Below are 15,877 nucleotides of genomic sequence, written 5' to 3' on the forward strand. Positions count from 1 at the left end.
TTAAGAATAGTACAATTGGAGGCTTTATAACTGGAATATGTAATATTTTTTTACCTGTCAAATTCAAAAGGTGCTGACAGGTTTTTCTGCAAATCTTCTGAGCAATTTCAAGAGGCCAGAAAATAATTTCTGCTGTCGATTAAGCTGATTTTATCTTGATCTAAATTTCTGTGGCAATTTGCTAAATAAAAAGATAAATATTTCAAAAAGTTATCAGCGTATAAAAACAGGGATACCAAAAGTAATTGTTCTGCAACTGGAACAACAATAAGTTCTATTAAAAACTTTATACAGTAAGTGAAATTTTAGTTTTCTTGATAAAACTAGTTTTGGTGTTCTCTGAATTGCTACCCTGCGTAATTAGTTGATATATTTGGGAACGGTGATAAAAATAGAGTGACCATCTACAATTAAGGGTAATTAAGAAAAAATTCTCGAAAACAGCATACCTATTGAAAAACATGAAACAAATCTTTTTGTAAGGGAACACACACTACGTTATAGTGTTACAGAATCATACTTTTTTTTGTCACAGGGTAGGATCTGTTATGTGAGTGTTGCGTTAAAATAAATTACCTAGTCAACTATTTCTTTCTGAGCTTACTGGAATCGGGCTATGAAGTACTGGGCCTAACGTACATGCCTTAAAACAGGCTAGGTGGTCACCCTATTGTTCAGGTCACATTTTTACATTCAGAACAGCTATGAAGGTGAGTAAGGTAAAGGCAATTCGGAATTACCACAATTTCTGCCAGAAAACCTGCTTTATTCAGCAGAAAGATGTCTTTTACTAGAAAAGCAGCAGAAGGTGGCTGAATAAATCACTCATATCAATGCATCCCTTATATTACCCACGTTCATTCAGTCCAATACATTATGCATTCAAATCAGGGGAAGTTGTGTGGTTTAGATCCTGTGCACTGCACTGAAAAATTCACCTCTACCTATCTGTGTGTTTATTATCTTCAGTTATTCATCAGTTACTGAACGCTATGGACATTTTGAAATTACCCTATATCTCATTATTTCATCCATTGTTTTTTTGCAAAAAACATTGAAAATTCAGGTTTGCTTTGAAAACTCAAATGAGATTGTTTTGAATGAAATAACAAAATGCTTATTAAAAAGGACCGATGGGATTTCAGACTTGTTACTGTAATTTATAATTCCTCCCCCTTCTTCTCTTTCTCATCCTTTTTGTCCTCCTCTACAAGCATCTTTTTCCCCCCAGAGTAATACCGGTGCTATGTACAGTATTTTATTTACAGTAGTATAAACATTTTCAGCCTGTGACTTCATTGCTGAAATAACTCACCTCTTTCATATCAACTCTTACCTAGGAGCCGTACAGCAGACTCATTGATGTAGGTTTTTTTCTGCATGGCAGCCCAGGCCAAGCTGTGGTTTCATTGCATGATGCAACTTCACCTTTTTTGGTTGTCTTTGGGATTAATTATAACCTATTCTTGTATTGCCTGTGCATGCCAACGTGCTTACCATAATGGTGTAAACACTGAATGCAGTCTAAGCATTAAGTGCATGAACTGGAATTAAAAGAACCCATAAAACTAGAAAGTTTGAGCAAATGTAAATTATGCTTATCGATATCTTTAGTTAAGCTTTTATAGAATGAATAGGACATAATATGTATCAGATCTATATATTTAAAATTTCCAGCATATTACGGTAGTTTATTGACTAGATAGACAATTGCAGTGTGGTCAAGGTGTGGGAAAGAAAGAGTGTACTGACTATTCTGTTGTGACAACGGCTGAATGATGCCAGTAGTGTTCAGAAAGATAAACCTTTCCCTGCTGTCAACTTTAGCAGCAGGTGACAGTGAAAAGAGGTAAGATTATACATAATCATTTATTAAAAGTCAGAATTTGGGAAGAATTTTGAAGTGCAACTTTTTTTTTTACAGTATTAAATAGCCTGCAAAATAATTTAAAATGTATTGATTTACAAAACTACTAAAATGAAATTTCATATGAAGGATCGTACCGCTGCTCTAAGTTTCTTTTACAAATGACATTGTGACCATCCTAAGCAACCTGTTATTCATATGTTCTTAAATATATTCAAATAAATCTTTCATCATCACAGTAGGAGATATGATTTAATGCTAATCCTATTGTTTCCTGAGAAAATGATGAAACGGCACTTTGGAAAGTGACTTGAAACATTGTGTCTGAACACAATTTTGTAGTGCTCTTGATCCGTGCAAATGTTGAGTGTATGTGTTCAGAGGTTACATTTTGTCCTTTTTGGGGGGGCGGTGTCAAAATTAATTCTCAGATTGCAAATTAATATTTAACTTGGTAAAGAAACATTATTTATCCCGTACATTTAACTTTGAGGCCCTATAATATAAAATGTTATGATGTTTGAAAAAAGGTACAGATATATATAAAGCCGCAATATGGTCTTAGTGTGTACTTTTAAGCGGGTAACTGAAAACATGCAATATATTCAAAACAATAAAAAAGGGAAGTAATTTCCACGACTGTTGTCATGCCACCCACATGCTGATACTGTGCTGCCCTGAGAATGTTTATTATTTAGGATTACTTAGGATTTTTATTTTTTTTATGTTATTCCTATATTCCTCATAATGACAGTTACTATTATTATTATAACGAAGGAAAATTCTTTTAGGACTGTAAAACTGAGCAGGCCTATATCTATACAGCAACATGAAGTTCTTCCTCCTGAAATCGGTGCAAAATGGATTATTACACCAGTCCTTTTGACTTTCCAGTAGCTCAGTGTGTAAGCCTAACTACGCATCCATTTTCCCATGCACAGCAGCCAGGATAAAAAGGTGTTGGATGATACAGTGCAAGCCATTTTGAGATGGTGTTAGAAAAAAGGGGACACTATATATTCATTTTTAACATCATTATAATCCTCTTCTTACATTGATGTAAAGCAGTTTTATATCAGGCTTGTGATAATTGATTTGAGTGACTGCTACAGGTGTTGGCAATACCTTATTCCATTTGTTAATGGAGATAAAGTGACTGCTAAAAAAGAAAGGCATAGTGTCATTATCTGCCTAAAAAGGGCTTTGCCTTTCCCATTTAGAAAAGCCACTGTGACTGAGACTGTCACTCAGGCTCCAGGCTAGTTTTCTTGTCTGAAAAGTTGAACTAGGAAAGAGTTGAGTTATTTTTTTAATTTCTTCTTTTTTCGTTTAAACTGTTTCTATTCTTTTGCAAAGTGAATGTGGCTCTTCAGTCTTTCATAAAATCTGCATTTTGCCTTAAGAATACGGTAAGTTGCTCTTAAGACAGTCCTGGTAAATAATCAGGTCCCACAGCTGGAACAGCTGTGACATGAAAATTTCTAAGTAGGAAAATTTACTTTAAAAGGTATGTGCAATGAAAACTTGCCAGGAGGCCAGGGAAAGAAGAAGGGGAACTGATAGAAAGGACTGTCCTAAGTGTTTTTACATGCTGGGAGTGAATGTTACCTGGGTTACGCCTGCAGAATTTAAACGGATATACTGTGATGCTCAGGATATATCCAAAGATCTCAGATGGTTACTCTTGGTAGTTGAAAGGTTTTTTTACTTCAGCTCACCTGTCCGTTATTTCTAGTAAAGTGGAACAAGTACACAAATACACCCGTGATAATTTACAAGGATACCAGCTGTGTAATAGTTTGGATTGGGAGTAGTTGAGTTGCATGACCTGTGGCACCCTAAATGTATCTTAGGTATTAAATTACGAAGGTGCTTAAAAGGACCCTTACGCTGATGGGCTGTATAAGGCTAAAAGGTCCTCGTGAGGAACGAGAGAGAGAATCCGAAATGATGAAAATTCGTTTGGGACTAATATATTTTCTAGTGTTATGCAGATTTTTTGAAGGAATGTACATGGTTCATGTTTACAGTTATGCTTTCGTTTGAAATAAGAAACAATATATCCTGCCTGGCATAACTGTGTATTAGGACTGCTTTAGAATTACCATTAACACAATACGGATAGCTTTTTATGGATAATAATACATTTGGGTGCATGCAGTAAAAAGCATGACCAAAAAAGCTGATCCAGTAACGTCATGTCAAGTTTCTACCACTTTGCAGTACTTCTGGCTTTCATTGCTCAATTACATTATTCACTGACATTAAAGTCCAATAATACGCCTTACGTTCAAGTTTATTGCTACTCAGTAAAAACTAGATAGTAGCCAGATATTTTCATTGAAATATCACAGGAGGGAATTCCAGAAAAGACAGTCAGATGAATGAACTGGAAATAGTTTAACACTCCAATTCATCTGGTACTCTTGTCACTTTCAGTTAGGATCATTGAATTCAGACTGAATTTCATAGGGCAAGATTAGTTTTTTTTTAATTACAGTGTGTAAGCAAGCAAGAAACCTATAGAAAGAATACTCAAAATCATCTGGAGGAATCTGTTACGCATGTCAAGCAGAAAATCAGAGTTGAGTTTTATGATGATATACAAAAGAAAAATGATTAATAATCTTAATTTGGAGTCAGGATAGATAGAGGACATTCTCATTTTTGAAGATCGTATGAGATTTTTCAAAGAGTGCAGTCAGATGAGGGAGACTTCTAAAAGTTGGACAACAGTATCAACAGAATAGAAGGGTAATAAAAGGCACTGAGATGGAAGAGTAGTTGGAGCTGGAAACCGATGATGATGGTGGGCTGTTGAAAACTTTGGTTTGAGTAAAGTGGATAGTAAATATGAAAAGCACCTTTGGGTAATTTTAAAAGATAGCAGCTGCAAAATAGAATCACATAAAATAGAGCAAGGAGGAATCTCAGGAGGTCGCTCTTCCTTCTGCTGCAAGGTAAGAGTGGCTATACATAAATTTATTCAAACAGTCGCTGGTCTAAGAGATCAATGGTTTGTAGGCCCTCTCCCACAGAAGGAGGAAATTTTAGAAATATCACACATGTAGATCATTGTATCGACATACGCAAATGCAAGGACTGTAAGTCGTCCATATATCCCAGGCTGAAAAGTCTTTACCACCGTTTTAAAAATCTGAGATTCACCATTCTCCCTAAAGAACCTATTCCAGTGTTTAACTATGTTTTAATTGAAAACGTTTTATGCTTCTGATATACTTCTGACTAACTTGATCCATTTCCATTTGTTCAATTCAATGTGAACATGGAAAAGGGATTAGTATTCTTTTTGCAGCATAGAATGATGTGTTTGCATTTTCATGTCACCAATTATTTTCTGTTCTCTGGAGTAAAGAGCTACAGCAACTTATTACTTCTTTGATAAAGAGTATGAAAAAACAATTATATTAAATAATAATAGACAAGAAGTAATAGAAAGTGGTCTTATTATGAAGTAGAAACATGCAAGATTGTCAGCTTTAGTAAATAGGGTATGCAGTTTAACAGAATCTTTCTATAATGCAGTCAGCATACTAGATATAACTGAAGTGGCTTATTAAATGTCAAAAAAGGTAATAATATAATGTTAGTTGAAACAGTATACTGGTGTTTTTCTCTTTAATATGTCAGTAGTCTCACATAAAAACCTTTGATTAAAAATGGGATCCCTGGCATTGTTGCTCTATCGTTCTCTTAGAATTGGCTTGTCATCAGGGAGATTGTTTTGTCAAGGTAATGTAATACTATTTGCAGTTGCCAGTGTTCTCATCTTATGGTAAGCAATTAACAAATCTAATGCAAAATAAAATAATATACTCTTCCTACTTACGTATGTGGTTCTCAGCAAACCTTTTCACGTGCAGTTATCTTGGGTAGGATGAAGATCTTAATGGTGTATTTTGCAAGAAAGCGCATGCTCTGTCTTCTGTACACTACTGAAAGAACATAGAAGAGTTATGGAGATTGACTCTGGGCCGTTTACTTCTGCCTGATTTAGCACTCAGATCCTGGTCGTTTACCTGTTCTGCAGGAATCTTCTATAGCTTTTGTTTGTGAAAGTCGGTAATTAGAGAAGACCTATGCTGCAGGCAGTACTGCATGTACATACACCCTGATGAATTAAGAATTATGCTGTTTTCAGAGTGAGCAATTTTAATGTGCGTATTTTCTGTATGTCCCAGCTGTTCAATATAAAAATGTAAATAAAAGTTTCTTCTTATCGTACTTGTATACAATTTTGTGTTTGGGCTGAGGAAGATAAGAATTTGATTTTGCCTGAGTTCTGTGGTAGGTTGGCTTATGTTTTACTAGGGCAGTCTATGAAGAAGCATGATGTACTTAAAATTCATGGAAAACTTGAAAAAGAAAGATGAAAACTGACAACATCATACTGAATTTTACCAAGTTGTGTTAGTTCATTTAGGTAAAATAAGTAAGTACTAGCAATGTTACTTGACTCTTGCCGCTTGGGATGTTGTCAGTCGCAAATAGCTCTGTAAAAGTCAGTAGAGTTATGCCAGGCAAAATCTTGGGCATCTGAGATGGGCATCAGGAAAGTATACCTTTGCTCTGCAGTTGTACCGACTTAACTTGGCTCTTAATTTCGTACATGGATGTGACAGAAATTAAAATTAAGAGCCTCTCTTTCTTTCCCACTGGAAGTCCTCCTCTGTCTCAGTTTCTAAACTGAATTAATTTTGTATTAAAAACTGTCAGGTCGCAGCATTTAAATATATTTTAAAATTTAAAACAAATTAACATTCAAAGGAAAAAACCCCACGCTTTTATGCCCCGTTCTTTATCACATGATCCAGAAAAGTGAAAGAATCATAAGGAAGAACAATATGTCTATGGCTCTGATTCTTAGAAAAATCTTTACTAAATGATGCTGTTGTACCAATTTATTACCAATTGATCTGGTTTTGTTGTTGCTTATTTCTTCTGACAGTGGATTTTTTTTTTTTGAAGGTGGATGAGGAAACCTGTTAATTTTACCCCGAATCAATCTAAAAGCTTGTCAAGGTTCCCCAGTGTGCTAGGGAGATAATATAGAAGTACTTAGTTATAGAAAGCATCTGCAGAACAGATGAGTCATGATGCATTTTTTAATTAGGTTGGAAATAGAAGAGTAATATTCTAATGCCAGCTTGTGGTCTGTCGGACTTTAACAGAAGATGTTGTGATAGAAATTAGGAAAGGGAAATAAGGACAGGCACTTGCATAGTTCCTCCTTTTTTCTGAAAAGCAGTTCCCTTGAGGTGCTTGCAATTTTTAAGGTGTAGATTAAGCAATAGTCTAAGAAATCTTGGAAGCTAGCTTTATCTCACGTTATTTGGCAGTTCATCTCTTACTTTGGTCAGATTTATATTTTGCTTATTTACTTTAAAATTGAACAAAGAGGATACTGATTGTTGATGTAATTAAAGGACAGCTTAGTGTGTATGAGCCTAAGGTCAGCAATGCATTTTCAAAAGGAGTGTGAAAGAGAGAGATACATATCAAAGTGAAGAAGGGAGGCCACTCCACATGTACACAAGGCAGGAGTGGAGATGGAAACAAAGACAGTAAGGCAGAGTAATCCAAAATAAATTCATCGCATGCTGAAGTTGAGGAGTTCTTGTGACTGGAAAGATAAATACGGGTTAATTCATTAAGCAAAGGAGAGTCAAAATCGAGAATTTAAAAAAAAGGTACTTGGCAAAGTCCCAAGGAGTTATGCAGGTATATCTATCTGAAGCTTTTTGAAGGAAGAGGAGGATAAAGTAATTGGCAATATAGAGTCCAGACAGGAGGAAGGTAGAATAAAAAAAGGTGAGACAACCAAGCATGGTCACCATCTTAGCTATGAGTATAAAAAAGAAGTTCTGGGATTTGACACCGAAACGTGTTGGGAGCAGAAAGTTCTCTGTGTGTATGTGTATATGTGCATAGGAGAAACAGTTAGCTAAGGGTTTAGAGGTAGGAGGTTGAGTGGTCAAAAAGGATTTAAATGTATCATTATCAGTGACAAGATAAGAAGATACAGGAAATGGTCATAGCATCATCCTTGGCTATCAGGTCATAACTGTCTGCAAAATTCAGTGAGAAAGGGATTGTTCCTCCTTCACTCACTAGCTCCACGTACACAAAACCTCTTAGAAAATATCTATAGCTAGGGACGTAATGATCCCATGGAGTTTTATGGATCCCAAGACTTAGGGCTGTGACGGCAGATTACACGGCACTTCTGCTGTGGGCAAAGTGGGTCTTCCCTGCGCCTTCACTAAAGCATTGTTCCGACCCAGCTGGCTGCTCTTCCTTTTTGGGAAGGAAACCAACTTAACTCTCCCTGCGTATCCTGCAGTGCTAACTGAGAATGCTAGTAGCAAAACTTCCCCGGTGGCGGACCGCATCGTGTCAAGGGAGAGTGAAGTAATTTAGAAGACATTTGCCATCAAAAGATTAACGAGCTTATTGATGTTATGACTTAAAGAAAGGCCTTCTAAACTGAGTCATTTACCAAGGCATTTTGCATTTAGATCATCAGTACGCATACTGCAAGAAAATGCTTTTTGTTTTCTTACTGTGGGACTAATTTGGTTAATAAATGAAAGCCGTTTGAAGTAAAAAAAAAAGTTATGCTCTCTGTCACTCTGAGATGTTTGACACCTTTGATTCTTATTTAGTCTTGCTGATTAATTTTAATTATGGTATTTGTTTCAATAGGTTGACACTTGACAGGCATCCATGTTTATAATTTTGCTATATGTTCATGCCTGTTTCAGTAAAGAAGATTTTAACTGCTTATTCCCTTCTGAGCTGTGCAACTAAACCATAGTTAAAGGAACAGAAAGTATTCTGCACTCAAAGAACATTGCTTTTTCTAAATGATAAATCTGGCTTTTCCCTTAGTTTTACTTTAGTAATACGTCACTGAAACACAGTTAAAAAGCCTAACCATAACCCCCTTAATTTTTTTTTTGCTGTACTGTTAAAAATATGTGTTAAAGGAGTATAAACGGACACTGTCATATCAAATTTGTGCCAAACTTATTTTTTACTCTAAACTTCATAAAATTGGGTTTGTTCTATAAATTTGAGGGAATTCAGTATTACAAAGGAGCTTCCAGTAAAACAAAATAGTTGGAAAAAAAAAGACAACTATAGAGTTTTATCAACAAAGAAAATGTACATGCCCAAATTAACACATATTAATTGCATTCAAACACAATTTGGAAGTGAGAAGTGAATGGAATGTCCTCAAGTGATGAGATACTAAAGAGCTTCTAAATATTGAGTGGTTTCTCTCAATTATTTATTCATTTGTGTTGATTATATTTGAGCAGCCTCTACTTGTACATAATTATAATTTGATTTTAAAATTCAGTCTCATCAATGGACAATGCTTCTGATAGAAACTGCACATTTTACTGTTTTTTCATAGAATGTGCTACTGTGCCATCTAAAAACTGTCATGAGCAAAGAAAATTAAAAACTTCCTAATTTTTCATAGTATCAGGTTGTTTTATTTTTTTCTCAGGCACCTTAAGTTTGTAACAATTTTTTTTAGTTCCAACTTCTTCAATTTTATATTTTATTTACTTAATATTAAGATTTAAAATATATTTTAGCTAATTTCAATAATGGGTTTAGCTTTTCCTCCACCATTCAGAAGACAACTTTGCTTCCAAATATTAAAATTGTAAATTAGGACAATTCTCTGAATTTCTAAAAGTTCAATAACTTCTTAAAGTTCCAAAGATGTAGCAGCTGTGGTACAATAGTAACATCAGTACTTTCCTGAAGTTGCAGTAGAAGTAGTTGTCTTTTGTGGTGGTTTATGAATGTTTTACATAGAACTTCTTATCTTCAAAACACTTGGCGAAGTATAACTAGATTAATATGTCTTAAAATTAACCTTTTGCATTTTGGTATATAATTATACATAAATAAAAATTGACATCCATCGTAGTCTTTGCAGGCCTTGTTATTAAAAAGAAAGAAAGAAAAAAAGGCAAAAACCATTAGGAGCAGACTGACATGGCATGTGCCAAAAATACAAGAGCCAACTTCCTCACACAGAAAGAATAGAGAACTGTAAATTGCATATTGGATAGTTATTTGAAGTACTGAATTGGGTGTGCACAACCTTTCCCATTATTATGGGGAACATCTTACGTAAAAATCATCCAGATGAAGTCACCGTGATTGCAAAGCTGGCCTAAAATCTGAATGAACGTAGAATTTCTTCCCCTTACTTCAGTGTGGTCATAATGGCAGTGATTGCACTGTGACATGGATTGATACGTCATGCCAAGGCTTTGAGTGGAAGTTGGAAATGGGCTCTACAGCTCCTATCAAGAGGTGAAATGATACAAGAAAAAACACTCAGGATATTTTCAACTCTGTTGCAATTGCAGAATCCTGGAAATATTCTATGAAGGCTGCTTCTGTGGGAAGTTTCACATTAATATTCTCACTGAAACAAATAATTTCAGAAAACATTAAAATGCATACCATTTTTTGCCCTCTCTCACTCATTCTATGACTATTCAAAGAATAATCCCAGTAGAACCATTTCAAATGCATTAGAAGCGTTCCAAACGAACCAGAAATAAGTGAGAATAATAAATAAATACATGAAATAAACTTGTGACAAAAGTAGTTATATAAACAGGAGTAAATTCTTTTGAATTGAAGTGACAAGGGGTTCGTTCATTTGTTCAGCTGTGGTAAAAGTGTCATGTAAAGTGTTGGCTTCAGGTCGGCTGCAAAAAAGGTTTAAGGACGCTGGGAACACCTTGTCAAAATTTTGCCCCATCTGAGTAAAGTTAAACTGGAGTAATTTTGTTACTCCTCTTGTAGTCACTCGTGCTCGCTGAACTAGTTTATGCCTATGACACCTGTATAACGGGGCTTTATAACTACTAGTATTGCTGTAATAATAAACAGAACAAGTAAATAGAGGTAATGTGAAACTGAAACGGGTAGCAGTGTTTAAAGAGCAGGAGAGGAAGGAAAAGAATTCACAGAGTGTAGTCCATGCCTGAAAAATCAAATAAGGTTCTGTCTTCACTGCAGGTTAGGCAAACTAAGCCCACTGTTATTTCTCTAGATGAGATTTTTATATTAAATTGTAGCACAGAGCACACAGTTGCGGCAAATGGTAACTTGATATAAACGTTGACCTGAAGAAAATTGTCAGTCTCTCAAATGTTGTTTGTGTAGCCCAGGCATTGCTTGTAGCATTTAGTTTATTACATAAAAAGATGGCAGGGCAAAGGGGAATTATAGTCCTTGATAGATTATCAGCAGGATATCCCTACGTTAAGTAAAATAAAATTGGTGCTATGAGTTTTTCTTTTCAAAACACAAGAAGTCATGGCTACAGCGGATTTTTTTCAATTTTTGTGTAGCAAATTAAAGATGCTCTTTCAAAGCGCACATAAATATTGCATTTAGAGTTACATCATTACTGTAATTTTTATCCAGTTTTGTTAAATCTTTCCTATTATTCCATTGACTTTAGTGTAGTTTCTCCTGTTTTTTAGCAGTATAAATGCATAAAACCACACTTGCAATGAAGCACACTTACATGGAAGAGTAATAAAGGCATTTCTAACAGTCTGTTGCCTCCTTCGAAGGTGAAACCTTTGCTGACCTGAAGGGCTGAAATCCCGTAGGACAAGCCATCTCAGGTTAGTTTAGAACAGGGAATATATTACTAGTCCTGGAGACCCCAGCACACTATTGTCTGGAACTCTAAGAACTATAGCACTTGTGGTTTTGGGAAACTTGCTGTAAAGAGGAGTTTCAAATTGGCTGCCTTTCTGCAGCAGGCTGAACGGTGCAATGGTAAAGATTAGTGGCCATATTTTTCTCTCAGCTCAAATGTGAGCTACTGATGAAAACAAAAAATCCAAACCAAAGAATATCACCAAAATTTAATTTGGAAAATTTAAAATCTTGTATAATCCATCCTGTGAGTATAAATAATCATTTCTTTAGCCTTAGTGACATGCCTTTCGGACAAAATCATCATGTAAATAAAGAGGAAAGGACCTTGTGTTTATCTTTGAAATGGATAACTTAGAAATTGAAAGAGAGAGGTGATCTCTGAAATGAAGGATGCTTTAGGGATATGACTAGCAGAAAAAGTAGCTCTGGTATTAGGTAAACAGAAGTCCCAAATCAGGATGGTGGTCCACTGTGCTACGTGTTTTGCAAACAAGACGAAGATGTATTATGCATTAGCTAATTTGTCAGATCTTGTAGGGGTTTTTTTTTGTAAAGGACAATGGTACAACAGTACAGCTGTTAGCTGCAACCTCAGCTGACCTTATCTAGCAGTCATGACAAGTACCAAGTAACTGTGGAAAGGAAGATAATGAAGCTCTATCCTAGTTATAAATCTGTGCAATTCCATTAGCTTCGGTGAATTTCTGCAGCTTTTACAGGAACCTAACCTGGAATTAAGGGTCCAAGCCTCTGTGCTGGTGCAGGGTTGTTCATTCTGCTTCTGCTGTACTTTCTGTGATTTCTGTTCATAGAGTGCATGGTGGCTCAGTGTGTAGCCTACCTTATTTTGACAAAATCCTTTGCTCTCAATAATGCCATACAGAAAATGATCCTGTTGGGTTCTCAGATTATATCCACTCTTTTTGTAGCTAAAGCTGTATTTGTAAAGTATGAGGTGCTGTTTCCCGTCCTGTATGTTAACGTTTGGCTTCTCTTCCCTTCTGCCTGCTTTTGTAAATCAATTCTATGTGAACTGTAACAGAAATGTTTCATAACTTCAATGTCTTTGCAAATAGCTTTTAAAAACCATTTTAATATAATTTCCTATAGCACTGAAGCTTCTTAAAACATAAAGCTCTTGTACATCAGGGAGAATTTTGCTGTATACATTCATGCATCTAAAGACAGGAGAGGGCATGCTGTACTTAACTTGTTTGACCTGAAATGTATACAAGGAATGGAAAATTTGGCTGCATGTGTAATGACCTGGTAGCCCAGGTAATTTCCTTTATGCCTTAAATTAGGTAACTGACATTCATAACGCATAGAATCTTGCTTGTTGAGCAGTTTAGCATTCTATTTGCAGAGTTACCGCTATACTAACTGGTATTACAGTCACGTTCAGTGATTTATTTGACCTGGGAAGCCAAAGAATTTCTTCTTTCCTAAAAGGGTGTTTTCTCGGGTTCCAAATGATCGGATGATCTGCGTTCTAGTTTTCCACTTTATTACAGTTGTGATGAATACATGATCATTTGCAATATGTGTGTATGTGTATATATGTATATATGGTGGGACATTATGTATATATAGTATATACATCAGCATATATTGGGACATGACTTTCACTTTGGTCTGTGACTTCAACATTGTTCTGTGGCTTCACCAACCTATTTTAGAAACCTCGCAAATAAATCACTAATCATACTCATGGAAGTTATCTCCTTCCTTAGATAAAAGTATATCTATAAAGTACCAGTTTGTATAGAGTATGCTTTGTACCTGTCCCACCGTTAAATAAAGCATAATAGTATAAGCTAGAATTTGCAATGGCTGCCTGACACACACAAAGGTATTTTAATTAACCTGCATGCAGAAATTAACCCTTAGAGTACTGCTTCAAATTCCTCAATTTATTTTGTTATTTAATTTTACCAGTGGGCTATGCTGCTTTTCTACTCAGCTCATAGTACTGTACATAAAGTACGTTAAATAGTCATACACAAAAAAAGAAGTGAGAAAAAGGACAAAAAAAACCCAAAATCAACTTCTTATAAACAAGGGATTTCTACAAGACTGAGTACCCCAGGTTGCTAATGGGTAATGTATTCCTAAGCAACTACATGTTTTTCTTAAGGTTTTATATTATGACATGAATTAAAAACATGTAATGTTTCACTGTAGCTGTGTGCTTGTTAGGTTTGTTCCTAAAGTATCATAGGTATGTGTCCTATAGAAAGAAGTCAGTTCTTTAAGGGTTAATGTGGGGTTAAGGAATCCTGAGGTACTCTCCTGCTTGTCCTTTCTTAAAGGTTATCTGCATGTTAATTCTCAGATATTACCTGAACAGGTGAATATAAAGGCTGTATGAATGACTAACTGAATGAATGAAATAATTCATTTGAAATGCTTGCTTGTATCTTGTAAACGACTGGAAAACAGAAATGTGATTTCTGAATCAAGGTCTTTGATGAAATGCATACAAATCTCACCAGAGTAGAAACTCATACACTGACAATTTACTCCGTTTTCTTTTTCTTTCAAATAGACCAATAGAATCCTGCCAGAATTTCTACAAAGATTTCACATTACAGATCGACATGGCTTTCAATGTGTTCTTCCTACTCTACTTCGGCTTGCGTGTAAGTAGTGTGTCTTTGATAGCATGAGTCAGGCGGTAGCTATTAGATAGGGAGAGTCTTTGCATACAGCCGGACTTTACAATGGCTGGAGAAAACTAAGCTAATTTCTAAAATGCGTGAGCAAAGCATTTGATTGAGAGCATTCAGGTAATAATAATAAGCATCTAAGATCACTAAGGAGACCTGATAGTTTATAAGCTAAGCTGTCTGTTCCAGAATGTTCTCGTGTGGTAGAAAGTGAAAACTATTATAGTTCAGTGCTGGTCAGTGACGTCGAATCTAGTTTCAGTGTTCTCAATGGAGTGACAACTACCTCAGCAACACTAGTGAATACTTGATGTATTCCTCTGCTGCTAGGTAAGTCTTTGGCAGCCGAAGGTTGAGATAACAGCCGGTAGAGCTGCTGTATTCAGTTTTATGCAGATCCACTTTCCCAGACTGCTAATGAATGCTTTGCAGAAGCTGGAAGTACTAGTCGACGTGCTGAAACGTATATGCTTAGAACACACTTATCACTTTCTGAAAGTCCAGTAATGCTGTTTTGGGATCTAAAAGTTGGGACATCTGAAACAGGTGGGCACTTCTAAAAGTTTGGGCCCGTAATGCTTGCAATTCAACCTGTTGGGGGTTTTTTGTTTGGTTGTTTGGTTTTTTTTTAAATACGCTTTGAAAACTAACTTTGCTTGTTGTTAATTGGACAATGAGGCAAAAAAGGCCTCAAACATAACAGAACTACAAGGAAAACCTCATGCGAGCAGAAAGCCTGCCACATTGGTCTTTAAATTTGATACAAGTATTGCCTCGTGATCTTCCTTTGTCCATTTTGCTCCTGAATCACAGGAGCTCCTATGTCACAGTGATAGTTGAGTTCCTATCATATTTCACTTCCGACCAACTTAATCAATTTTTTCTGATGATCCAATAAGGAATTTTGTTGCAAATCTAGGTTATTTCATTACCCAGTCTAGGTGCGTGTGTATCCGTTAGCTAAATAGATAAATTCCTTCATACACTACTATGTATGCATTCTAAGTGGTATTTTAAAAGCATATAGTGTAACAGCCCCTACTTCTTAAGGATTTAGGGGGCCTTTGTAGATGTCCACCAGGCCTGCAATATCAGTTAACTTTTTGACATAACAGATTCAATGCATGGTACTTGTGAACTTCCAAGAATCCTTTTTTTAAAAGTCTCCAAATGCTTTGTAAATTTTGTGCTAGCAATAAGGTTGTATGTTCTTACCGAAAGAATTAAAATTACGTATTGGCCACTCTTACTTACTCAAAGCAGTAACTTAGGCTACATTATCAAGAAGTGGAGCACAATAAAAGAGAATATACTGAGAGTTGATGCTAGTACTTTCATATCCATACGGTGTGTTTTTTGGAAGGGCGAGGGAGTACTGTAGAGTCTCCTCTGGTCCTGTTGACTGAACACAATTTAGCAGTTCCAGTATGTGAGATGCACTGCTGGAACACCTTTTCCAGTTTTACTTTCAACCAAAACAAATGTTTGTGTTATCCAAAACTGCTTTGTGATGCAAACTGAAGTATAGTAAGTGGGATTGATAAGGGTTCATTTCAGATTGGTACTCCTTATCTAAGTTAAAATGCTAATATAGGTGTAACCA

At 35.8% G+C, this 15,877-nt stretch overlaps 1 protein-coding gene across 4 annotated transcripts in view; it reads left to right on the top strand.

The window, feature by feature from the left end:
* The window catches only part of KCNMA1 (potassium large conductance calcium-activated channel, subfamily M, alpha member 1), a 513,257-nt gene that overhangs the window by 292,271 nt on the left and 205,109 nt on the right, over positions 1 to 15,877 (top strand). For all 4 annotated transcript variants that reach the window (XM_009328726.1, XM_009328723.1, XM_009328725.1 and 1 more), the window contains exon 4: positions 14,154 to 14,247. In XM_009328726.1, the coding sequence (XP_009327001.1) occupies positions 14,154 to 14,247 (94 nt within the window). The remainder of the gene's footprint in view (positions 1 to 14,153; positions 14,248 to 15,877) is intronic.

Source organism: Pygoscelis adeliae, unplaced genomic scaffold (assembly GCF_000699105.1).
Source record: "Pygoscelis adeliae isolate BGI_AS28 unplaced genomic scaffold, ASM69910v1 Scaffold16, whole genome shotgun sequence".
Taxonomy (NCBI): Eukaryota; Metazoa; Chordata; class Aves; order Sphenisciformes; family Spheniscidae; genus Pygoscelis; species Pygoscelis adeliae.